General features: G+C 38.6%; 1 protein-coding gene across 1 annotated transcript in view; it reads right to left on the reverse strand.

Annotated features, from left to right (window-relative positions):
* The window catches only part of Smurf2 (SMAD specific E3 ubiquitin protein ligase 2), a 95,411-nt gene that overhangs the window by 21,078 nt on the left and 61,517 nt on the right, over positions 1-12,816 (reverse strand). Inside the window, exons 7-10 of the mRNA XM_050164257.1 lie at positions 11,464-11,547; positions 8,521-8,723; positions 5,226-5,310; positions 2,299-2,457 (exon numbers count right to left, since the gene is read on the reverse strand). Coding sequence (XP_050020214.1) covers positions 2,299-2,457; positions 5,226-5,310; positions 8,521-8,723; positions 11,464-11,547 — 531 coding nt within the window. The remainder of the gene's footprint in view (positions 1-2,298; positions 2,458-5,225; positions 5,311-8,520; positions 8,724-11,463; positions 11,548-12,816) is intronic.

A 12,816-nucleotide genomic window follows, 5' to 3' on the forward strand; every position in this document is an offset into this window, starting at 1 on the left:
CCTGGGCAACACAAGGATGCCCTGTCTCAAAATAACACACACATAAAGAATAAGCTTCTTAACACATGAATAGCTAGGAAAATGAAAATTAAAGATGCCCAGTCCTCAGAAAACTGAGGGAAGAGGATAAAAAGTTCAAAGCTAACCTAGATTATAAAACCAATTCAGGAGGCCTGAGCAACAAAGATAAAATTTATCTCCAAACAAATTATCGCAAAAAACATAATTTAATATCATCATAGGCCTGTTGTGGTGACATATGCCTTTGATCTCAGCACTCAGGAAGCAGAGGCAGGCAGTTCTCCATGAGTTCAAGGCTGATGTGGGAGTTCCCTCTGTGTGCTGTGATTACCATTAATGAATAAAGAAACCGCCTTGGCCTGTTGATAGGGCAGAACTTAGGTAGGCAGGGGAAAACTGGACTGAATGCTGGGAATGGGAAGGCAGAGAGAGAAGCCATGAAGCCACCATCAGAGACGGATGCTGGAACTTTAGCCGGTAAGCCACTGCCATGTAGTGATACACAGATTAATGGAGATGGGCTAAATTAAGATGTAAGAGTTAGCCAATAAGAAGACAGAGCCAGTGGGCCAAGAAGTGATTTAATTAATGCAGTTCCTATGTGATTATTTTAGGGGTCTGGACAGCCAGGAAATGAACAAGCAGCCAAGTGGCCTGCTGCTACAAATTGGCACCCACGTGGCCAACTAAATACACGTAAAACCTGAGAGGGCTTGAAAAGGAATTCTAGATTTAAAAAAAAAATTACAGAGCTTAACACAGCTTCTTGCTGTTTGCTGACAGCATGCTATAGCTCCTTTAAGAGAGGTTTTCCCGACTTAGCAGCAGCAGCAGAAAAAAAAAAAAACGTGCTGCCATTTTAAAATGCTGTCTTTCTGGACCATGCTGCCATGAGCCAGCATGACCTCTGGCTCTTTCGGGAGACTGAGCATCTGGATGGGGTTTGTGGGCAGTGTGCTGTGGCCTGCTTGACAGCAACTTGGACCGGCTGTGTGCCTGGAAGTGGGGCAGCTCAGAGGCATAAACAGCTCTGCCATGCTAGACTGTGCAGAGCAAGCAGGCATACCATATATATCATAGTAACGGCACAGCTTAAATTTTAGACTGGGCAAGCAGGAAGTACTATATAAACCCTAGTAATGGCGCAGTTTAAGTTTTAAGAGGCATTTAGCATTTTAAAAACCGCTCCTGGACAGTAAAGAATTACAGATATGCAATAAAGACAAATCCAGATAAAAAAGACCTGTAAATGGGTCACAGTGTTGGATAAATGTACATAGGCATGGGATAGACAAGAAAAATATAGTTATAAAAAGAAGTAAAGTCTTTAAAGAGACAGAGTATAGACAGCCAAAGATTGAAAGAAGTAAACAAAGATTAAGCCACGTAAAGATGGAAAATTCACAGTCTGAATTATGTATATTATTGTATTACCTTTGAATTTTTTGATTGTGAATGAGCTAAGTACAGAGAGACATTTCATTGAATGGGCTGCTAAGCTAAACCACATGTATATTATAAAGGTATCATGACTTCCAAGTTTGGGTCTAAGGATATGTTACTTTGGAAAAGAGGTTCTTTTGTTTTCACAGATGAGAACCTGTGGATTGCTTCCAGACCAATATGGTTTGATGGAACAAGACACCCTGAAAGGTTGCTATGAACATCCCCACAAAGAAAATACTTCACTCAATAGACAGCAGGAAGCAGTTTGTAGAATCTATGCCCATATTCCCAAATATTGTCTATAAATGTTTGTTTACATTTAAAGGGGGATATGATATAGATATGAATAGTATGCATTTGTATGGATCTTGGTTTATCGATACAAATTTAAGGTTAACTTTGTTATTATATATTTCTGCTCTTGATTAAGGTATTGTGATTGTGTAGTTCATTTTAAGATGTAATGTATAATTAAGAAATATAGGAATAGTCAAGCTTGTAGTCATGTTAGATTTTCTGGATGGACAGATATGTATTTCAGATGGATAGGCATTCTTCAAACCTTTCAAAGACTATGGTATATGGCATTTAAAATGTTTTAAGAGCTTAAGACTTTTCATGACAGTGAGACACATATGCTCCTGCCAGGCTACACCAACTAATACAAGGTCAGCCTGGGTTATTCCTTGAGAATGCATCATAAAAATAAATCAACATTATAAATTTAAAGGAGTAGATACTCTTTCACATTTATTACAAAAGCACAGGTATGTCCTCTTATTTAGACTAATATTTCCATATGTACTGAATGACACATGAATCAAAACTTACTTTAAAACTAAATGTAAGTTAGCAGAGAGTCGAGGGTCTGTGAATTGTGTTGTTCTGTTGTTATGGTCAACGAAATAAACTCTGCCTGTTGCGGTATTGCGGATCTCCCATCCAGGAGGCAAAGGACCGAGCTCTTCACAATTGATGTTGCTAAGATCCCTGCAAAACAAATATACAATAGAAATACCTCATTGCTGGGCCTGCTGAGCCAAGCAAGTGTATGTGACACACAGCAATTCCATGAAGTCTGTGAAAATGTATTGTTTCAGAAACCTGAGACGTTCAGCTGGAATCTTTAATTCCCAATGGTTTCCCAAACTTGCACATTCAACACCCAGTCCCTAAATGGCCCAGAACTTATCACAGTCTGCATTTTAGTAAGTTCCTAGGCTTTAATGTAATACACATTTTGAATTCAAACAGAGCAATCACAGTACTTGCCAACATAAACTATACTTCAATATTTGTTTGACATAAAGTATTGTTTTACAAGCATCAATTGGTATTAAGAAATTTCTCTTCACTATTTTCTTTATTTATCATAAAGTTGGTGCAAACAAATATGCATGCCATGAGTGACTGTATGCTCTCCAACAAAGCAAAACTGGAAACATTACTGAAATCCTGATGCTGGAAATAATCATAGTATATTTTTTTTAGTAAGATAACTACATTGTTTTGAATTTTGAAGTCTATAAACTTCATGAAGAAAAACCTGGTAAAGACACTTAAGAAAAATGCTTTTAGACTTACTGCTGAAACAAAGAAAAACTCAAGTACTTTTAAAAGATGAGGACCACTGTTAGCACATCACACACCATAAGGATGTACAGGACTGTAAAGAGCAATACAGCTGAACACCCTGAGGTGGCTGGTGGGGGTGTGCACAAAGGTATGGAAGTTCCTAGCTCCCTTCTGACTGTTCAGAAACTAGCAACAAAATTGCAAATTTTCATCCTCTGCCCTGCTAGATCAACATCTTCTACAGAGAGACCATCCCAGAGTGCTCGAGGTATTGGTGGCTGCCATGTGAAGATGTACAGTATCTGCTGAGGTCATTTCCAACTCTCACAGATTTCTTCAAACAGTGATTGTGACTTCTGCTTTTACATCAGGCATGGTGGCATACAAAAGCAATCCTAGCATTCAAAGGCTAAGGAAATAGGAAGAGTGCCGAGTGCAAGCCAAGCCTAGGCTATACACCAATCGTATCATCTTTAACCCCCACTCCATACCTTTAATCCCAGCAGAAACAGCTCTCTCTCTCTCTCTCTCTCTCTCTCTCTCTCTCTCTCTCTCTCTCTCTCTCACACACACACACACACACACACACACCCTTTTAATCCTAGCAGAAACAGGTGAAATCTCTGTGTTCTAGGCCAGCCAGGGCTATACAGTAAAATCCCACCTCAAAAACAAGCAAACAAAAACCATACCAAATTCAAATAACAACCACACAGCCTGAGATCAATAGAGACTTTAGAAGCGAGCACCACTGTGATAGATAGCAGCCACAGAATTGGATCTTGGATCTCTAAGTACAAGAGACCACAAAGAAAATAATTAGGGTGTGTTGTTTAAGATGTTTAAGCAAGCTGGGTGGTGGTGGCATACTGCTTTAATCCCTGCACTAGGGAGGTAAGAGGCTGTGAGTTCCAGGATAGCCACAAAGAAACCCTGTCTCAAAAAAAAAAAAAAAAAGGAAAAGAAAAGAAATAAGCTGGAAAAATGAGAGATGGCTCAGCAGTTAAGAGCACTGTCTGCTTTTTAGAGGGCCTGGGTTCAATTCCCAGAACCCACATGGTATCTCACAGTTTGAAACTACAGTTTCAAAGGATCTGACAACATTACACAGATATACATAAAGACAAAACATATTAAGAGAGAGAGGGAGAGAGGGAGGGACGGAGGGAGGGAGGGAGGGAGGGACGGAGGGAGGGAGGGAGGGAGGGAGGAAGGGAGACTTAAACAAGGGCTAGAGAGATGGCTTAGTGGTTTTGAGCACTGGCTGCTCTCCCACTGGACCTGAACTTCGTTCCCAGCACCTACATGGTGCATCTGTAATTCCAGTTCTAGGGGACCCAATGCCTTCTTCTGGTCTCCATGGACACTAGGTATGCACACATGCAGGCAAAAACAAAACCAAAACCAAAACACAAGAACAAAAAAAAAAATAAGATAAATAAAAATTAAAAAACAATTATAAACTATGTAGGATAAAAATGACCTAAGAATAGCAGGAAGTAACAGCAAATGGAAGAGAACTTGTTTTGCATGTACAAGCCCTGGATTTGAACCCCATAACTGCAGTCAAACTTTTAGAAGGGGGAAACAAGGACAAGTAATTCTACTACTGATGCAATGTAAAATTTGATTTTATAGACTTTTACTTAGAATGTATAATTCTACAGTGAAACGTGGGCAAGCTTTAAAGTACTAATTAAAAGAGTAAAAACCCACAAATGACTTTTTTTATGCCCAAATGGAGAATTAACAAAAAGTTAAGTTAGAAAGCTTTAAAAAATAGCCGGGCGGTGGCACACTGCTCAAGGGAAAGGAGTTTGAGACTAGCAGGGAGCTGGGGTGAGACTATAGACAGTATCTAGACTATCTACTTAATACTGAGCTGAAACACTACCAGGAAAAGCCAAACTTTTACATAAACTGTCCTTAGAAATTAGATTTTTTTAAATCAAGAAACCCTGGGTGAAATGGATAGTTATGGCTTATATGAAGAGAACTTAAGAGCCAAGCATAGTAGCTCATACCTTTAATCCCAACACTTGGGGCACAGAGAAAAGTGGATGGATCTCTGTGAATCTGAGGCCAGTGTGGCCTATATAGCAAGTCCAGAGCTACATAGTAAGACACAGCCTGAAAAAAACAAAAACAAAACCAAACCAAGAATGTTTAAGACATGTTCTTACCTAGGCACTCGTGGATCATGCCATGTGCTCACACCAGTCTGAGTATGTAAGAAATATACCTGGCCTTGCTGTGTTGTCCTCTGTTCTGTAAAATAAAGAGAATAATGAATACACGCTCGGTTTTTCATATTCAATCAAACACCATTACATAGGATGATACTCTAATAAAATAAACATCTTGCAATTGCCAGTTTATTCTCTTAAAAAAAGAAAAAAAAGCTTCACAAATTATTTGTTCAGACTGGCATGGTGGAATATGCCTTTAATCTTAATATTCACGAGGCAGAGACAAGTAGATCTTTGTGAGTTTTGAGGCCAGCCTGGTCTACAGAGTGAGTTCTAAGCCAGCCAGGGATACTATCTCAAAACAAAACAAATCATCTCTTCAATCTCTGGAAACAATTGTATGGGTTTTTTTTTAAGGATTTATTTATGGGGGTTGGAGAGAGGGCTCAGAGGTTAAGAGCACTGACTGCTCTTCCAGAGGTCCTGAGTTCAATTCCCAGCAACCACATGGTGGCTCACAGCCATCTATAATGAGATCTGGTGCCCTCTTCTGGCATGCAAGCATACATGTAATGTTGTATACATAATAAATAAATAAATCTTAATTATAGAGTATTCTGTCTGCATGTATACCTGCAGTTCAGAAGAGAGCAACAGATCTCATTACAGATGGTTGTGAGCTACCATGTGGTAGCTGGGAATTGAACTGAGGACCTCTGTTAGAACAGTCAATGCTCCTAACCTCTGAGCCATCCCATCTCTCCTGGAAATAACCGTATAAACGGTGATGATGGGATACAGTCAACACCCAAGTAAGCAGACAGCCCAGAGGAAGAGATTAGCCACCTTAAGGAAGTTTCAACAAAGCTTTTAAAATTTCAAAAGATTTATAGGATAAGGGTTTTTTAAAAGATTTATTTACTTATTTTATGTGCCTCCATATATGTCTGCATATATATCTATGTGAGGGTCCCAGGAACTGCAGTTACAGACAGTTGTGAGCTGCCATATGGGTGCTGGGAGTTGAACCTGAGTCCTCTGGAGGAGCAGTCAGTGCTCTTAATCACTGAGTCTCTCCAGCCCCAGCTAATGATTTTTCCTCCCTATGGCAATTTTATTACCAAATTTGTGATTTCTTTTTTCTTAACAGAGATATATCAAGGGTTTTCCTGGGACGCTAGCAAGGTGCCACACACTTGCAATACCAGCAGGCAGGAAGTAGAGGCAATGAGACAAGTCCAAGTCTAGCCTGGGCTACCTGTCAAAACTCCAGGCCATCTAGGGTATAAAATAAAGATTCTGATGTAAACAAAGCACATCATATAGTCATAGGACTGACTAAAAAGCACAATGGAAGGGAGGAGTGCATGGTGAGGAGAAAAAAACCTCAAAAGCTGAAATGAGTTCAAAGCCTAGCAGGCAGTAGAGCTGTCAAGAAAAAAAATCTGTAAAATGGTTATTTTTTAGCTGTTGTCTTTTGCATGGAAACCTGTTTTCTTTTAACAAAATACAGTGAGAAATTTCAATATATAAGTTAAATAAAACTAATGCTAATATTAGAATAAATATATTAATAGATCTATAAATGAAGATGATAAAAAAAACTTCAAACTTAGAAGACAGCTGCCAAGGACAGAAAGAAGTTCATGGCTTGTATTTGCCTGAGTTCAAGTGCTGACAACGGCTGCAATAATTTCAGCCTTGATAGCTACTTTATCCCCGTTTTATTCTTACAAAAGAACATCTGAACCTAAATTACACACACACTGTAAAAATGAAATCCACCTTTACTCCCAACAAACTGAGTGACCCTCCAAGGGAATATCTCTAAGACTGAATATTAGTAACAACAGACAAGTTGCTAACCTGCTTTTTATACCAGGCATGGTCAGATGCTTTCCTGGAGATTATAGATCATTTATTTGTTGCAAAAACAAATCGTTGTTACTATTATTTCTTTCACTTTATAGAAGATAAAATATAGGTTCTCAGAGGTTAAATAATACGATCAGTAACATGGCAAAAACAAGTCTGTTTCCCATTCTGGAACTGCTCACTTTGTAGTAGGCAAACTGTGGGACACAGCAGTGAGTAGATGGATTTTTTTCAAAGTAAGAGGCTAAAATTTATTTTAAAATGAAATTATAATCATTTATTTGCAAATAGTTTTTAAAAATTTACAAGTAAAAAATAACTTAGACAATGTAATTCCTAATTTTGGTCTTTAGGTGTCACCATCAGCCAACATATACAGTGTTAAGAAGGAAAGGAAGTTAGTATCTGTCCTCCAAAAAAATCACACTAAGGGTTTAAGTTGAGCCTGCACAATAGTACTGCCATAAATTTATAGTGTCTACTTGCAAAGTTGTCTCATTTTATTCCATAGGCTTCTTAAAAGTAACTGTGTCATTAGTATTCATCACATTTTATTATGAATGAGCATAAAAGCTATGGTTCTTAAATAACTAGCTAAGGACAAACTTAGTCTTCTAACCATTACAGACTTTTTTTTAATTGGTAGGCTTTATATTTACTTTTCTTTTCACACAGAATCCCTAAGCCCTGATTAGTAACTCTCTTTTTGTCTCTATGTCCAGTGTAGTATGTGTCTTCTGTGACCACTCCACACAGACATTCAAGATGAACACTGGGCCTTTCCAGGGCCTTAAGCATGCTAGCAAGTACTCTACCATCAAGCTAAATCCCCAGGCCTTATTGACTTTCAAGAGTTAATTCTAAAGCAGAGTGAGATAATACACATCTACAATCCCAATGAGTGTTGGGTGGGTACAAGGAGCATCAGGTATTCAAGGGCAGTCTGGGTACACTGTGAGTTTGAGGCCAGCCTCAGCTGTAGAAGATCCTACCTCAAAACAGACACCAATAACACTTTTTGTGTGTGTGTGTGTTTTTGTTTCTTAAGACAGGGTTTCTTTGTGTAGCTTTGGCTTACCTGGAACTCACTTTGTAGACCAAGCTGGCTTTAAACTCACAGAGATCCGCCTAAAGGCATGCGCCACTACAATGGCATGTGCCACTACACCTAGCAAAAATAACAACTTTTAAAGTTAATTCTCTGGCAGGGCATTGGTGGCACACACCTTCAATCCCAGCACTTGGGAGGCAGTGGCAGGTGGGATCTGAATTCAAGGCCAGCCTGCTCTACAAAGTGAGTTTCAGGACAGCCAGGGCTACTCACAGAAACCCCCTCTTGAAAAAACAAAATAGAAAAGTTAGTTTTCTGCCTTTCTTAAAGCAAGTTGAAATGTCCCCTTTGCTGTTATCATACCATAGCCTTCTGGTAGATCTGGAGGCGTGTGTAAGTGTGTCCTGCTCATGTAATTTCTATGTCGCTGGGACCTGACTCTTCTCTCTGCTAGTCTGGGGTCTGAAGACTGTCCACACGTTGCACCATTTGTTCCAGTAATTGGAGTATTCTCATCTACAAAGCAGCTAAGAGGTCTGCCAGGACTAGAATATTCCGACGCTGGTCTGTTGAAAAGTGACAAGGGGTAAAAAGGTTAATTTAGACATCAAAAACAGAATCTCTAGATGTCACATATACTATAGTAATAATATAGTAAATAAGACAAGAAATGAGATGACTAGAGCAAGCAATGATTGTAAGAACCTTAGTAAGAACAAGCCTAAAGTCCTATTGACCAAAGAAACTCAAGGGCTGTTTCAATTAAGATGTTTAAAACTCTATGCATACTTAGAGATGTGTTCCTGAGTCACTAAGTACTTGCATACAGGCTGGCCTCTAGACCAGATTTCTACCATTCTGTCTCCCACATGGCTTTTGGCAAGCAGGTGTTTCTCCTCTCCTCGAGTTTGCCTGAGTCATCTGACCTTTTCAGTCCTTGGAAACAGTATCTCTTCCTAGGTATGGCTCTTTCTCATTCAAAACACAGTTAATACTTTACTTCACCTTTGGTCCCAGCACTCGGGAGGCAGAGACAGGCAAATCCTCCATGAGTTCGAGGACAACCTGGTCTACAGAGTGAGTCTAGAGCAGCCAGAGCTGTTACACAGAGAAACCCTGTCTCGAAAAACCAAAACAGAAATATAATTTTGAATTGAGTATATTTTTTTTTAAATGGCAAGACAAGACAGCTCACGAGGTCTTAGCCTAAACAAAAAGCTTCAGGCAACTAAAGAACGCTGAGTGCAGGAGAAATGTTGCCAGAGACTGCTCAGACCCAAAATAATTACAACAGAAACTATATTATTTGCAATACTGTTTGGCCAATAGCTTAAGCATATTTTTAGCTAGTTCTTATATCCTAACCTAACTCATCTCCATTAATCTGTGCATCACCATGAGGTCATGGACTACCAACAAAGTTTCAGAGGGCTCCAGCAGAGTTGTCTGTCTCCTGTGGCAGCTACATGGCTTTTCATGAACTCTGCCTTCTTTCTCCCAGCATTCAGTTTAGTTTTACCACCTAGTTCTATTCTGCTAAGCCACTGGCTGAAACAGCTTTATTCATTATTCAATAAAAGCAACACATACACAAAAGGACTTCCCACACCAGTCTTCCTTAGGGAAGAACACAGCAATTGGATATCCAATACCAAATGGTCAGTCCTGAACACATACAAACAACTAACATTAATTACATAGAGTAAGCAGGTTATATTTTTCTATTTAGGAGTATATATCTATATACGTAACAACATTTTTAAAGGCCATAAATTTGAAAAAAAAAGAGTCAGGAGTAGTACATGGGTGAGTTTGGAGAGAAGAAAGGGAAATGGGAAATGATGTCATTATTATAATCTCAAAAAATAAAAAAAATATGGTAAAAATTTTAAATAGCAAGGCTTTGATGACAATCATAACATAATAAAAAATATTCTAAGAAGGTGTGGTGGCATGCACATATAATCTCAGTCCTTGGGAGGATGAGGCAGAAGGATTTTGAGTTCATGGGTAGGCTGGACCATATACTGAGTTCTAGACCAGCCTGAGCTACAGAGCAAGAGTCTGTTTCAAAACAATAGCAGCAAACAAAAAGAAAAAAGAATAACAAACTCAACTTGATTTAAACAACCATCAATAATCAAAAGTAGATACAGCTAATGAAAACCATTTAATGATTTGTTCTGAGTGCTAGGCCTGCTCAGAAATCACTGGGGGAACCAATACACTAGCAGAGATGGCAATTCAACTTCATTCTTTTTTTCCCCTTTTGGTTTTTCAAGACAAGTTTCTCTGTAGCTTTGGATCCTGTCCTGGAGCTTGTAGAGTAGGTTGGCCTCATCCACCTGCCTCTGCCCCTCGAGTGTTGGGATGAGAGGCGTGCACCACCACCGCCCGGCTCAACTTCATTCTTACTTGTAAAAGGTAGTACAAAGGATGCAAACCAATCACCTTATTCATTTTTAGCATCTTTTTTTTTTTTTTCCGAGACAGGGTTTCTCTGTGGCTTTGGAGCCTGTCCTGCATTTTTAGCATCTTTAACGGCACTCCTTTTCAGTTTCCAAGAACAATCTTGCATCCTGAGAGCTTTACATAGGAACTGCTACACGGATGGGGGCTCTGTCTATCTACCATCTGTCAAATTCTCGTTCAGGCTTTTCCTTTGCAAGGTCATCACCTCCTCACTGACTCTCAGGTATACAACTTCCATATGGGTTTTCTTGATCATATACTTTATTTAGCCATGATATAACAGCATCCCTCAATGACAACCTTGAATAAATATTTTATAACAGCCATTCAGTAATACTCAAATGAGAACTATAAAATGACAGAAGCAAAATTACTGTCATTTGTTTCAGTTAGTAGTATTTACTGAGCACCACTGAAGGTCATGGACATACAAGTAAGAGGATGAACCTGTGAAAAGTCTTTGTTGACCCATAATAGTAGCCAGGCATGGTAGCATAAGCCTTTAATCCCACCAACTCAGGAAGCAGAGGCATGTTGACATCTGACTTTGAGGCCAGCCTTGTCTGCAGAGTGAGTTCAGAACAGCCAGGGCTATATGGAGAGATCCTGTCTCAAAAAACTAAAGGAAGTAATTATAATTAAAATATAACCACTTTAATTATATAAAATAGAATTGACAAATATATATTTAAAAAGTAATAATAGTACCTGCTCTAAGACCTAATGGTTTATACTAGTATAAAGTAATGGGAAAATCAAATAAAGGTGACATATAACAGAAAAATCCAGAAAGGGCAAGCATAGGCCATAGGAAACAACGTATATGATTTTTACCTTGTCGGGCGTTCCCACTGCGTAGTTCTTGTTATGTGGTTTAGATACTGGATTCTTCCAGAGGCAGTCCGCCTTTCTTCCCAACTGCAATAAAAATATGGCATCTAGAACATCAGTTCATAATGAGGCTAATACTGTTTTCAACTTACATTAGAACTGTACAACAGTGTTTATATAGAACTCTGAGCTTCTGATATATTTTGCTGAGGTTACATTTTTCTATCAGCCAGACTGAGAACATTTAAAAACTTTAATAACACTTAAACTGCAATAATTTCCCAAGAATTTTGTGGTAAATGCCTGAACTAACACATTAGCCATAAAACTTACCTGATTTTACAGCAATTAAGCAAATGGTGAAAGATTAGAACACAAGCAGTCTAAAAATTTCTAAGTTCCCATAATTTTTAAAAAGCTAAATTTTAGTAGGGAAGCATATAAAAGCTCTTGAAAGTATTTATAACCCTACTGAAACACATTTATTAAATTTTATCTTTATTTTATATGCATGTGATGTATGTTTTGTCTGTAGGTATATCTGTGTACCGCATACATGTCTAGTGCCCTCAGAGGCCAGAAGAGGGTATCTTTTTCTTCTTCTTTTTTTAATTTTTTCAAGACAGTTTCTCTGTAACTTTAGAGCCTGTTCTGAAATTTGCTCTATAGAGCAGGTTAGCCTCAAATTCACATAGATCTGCCTGCCCCTACCTCCTGAATGCTGGAATTAAAGGGATAAATCACCATTGTCCAGCCAGAAGAGGGTATCTTATTACCTGTAACTGCAGTTACAGATGGCTGTAAGTTAACATGTGGGTACTGAAATTGAACCTGGGTCCTATAGAAGAGCAGTCAGTGCTCTTAACTGCTGGGCCAATCCTCCAAATCAACTTTTATATACAAAGAATACTATTCATCCCTAAATTCTTTATGACATTTCATCTAATAAAACATCCAAATGACTATAAAAATATGGTTATATTCCTCCTGTGGTTGGTTAGCTCTCCCATTGGTATAGTCTCTCAATACTGATTACTTCATCCTCAACTTCCCTATGAAAAACACCACGAACTTCCTCATTTTCAAAAATGAACAAACTTATCAAAAAACCAAAACAAGGAACTGAAGAGATGGCTCAGTGGTTAAGAGCACTTGAGGCTCTTCTAGAGGGCCCAAGTTCAGTTCCCAGCACCCACATCAGGTGGCTCACAACTGTCTGTGTAAGTCCAATGCCAACGGGCACATGAACACATGCACTTGTGCAGATATACACATCTACACATAATTTAAAGCATTTTTAAAAGCTAAAACAATCTATAAAATTAATTCTACCAATTAAAAATGTGTACATTTGTT

The sequence above is a fragment of the Alexandromys fortis genome, unplaced genomic scaffold, assembly GCF_014885135.2.
Source record: "Alexandromys fortis isolate MF-2015 unplaced genomic scaffold, M_Fortis_MF-2015_v1.1 scaffold_156, whole genome shotgun sequence".
NCBI classification, from domain to species: Eukaryota; Metazoa; Chordata; class Mammalia; order Rodentia; family Cricetidae; genus Alexandromys; species Alexandromys fortis.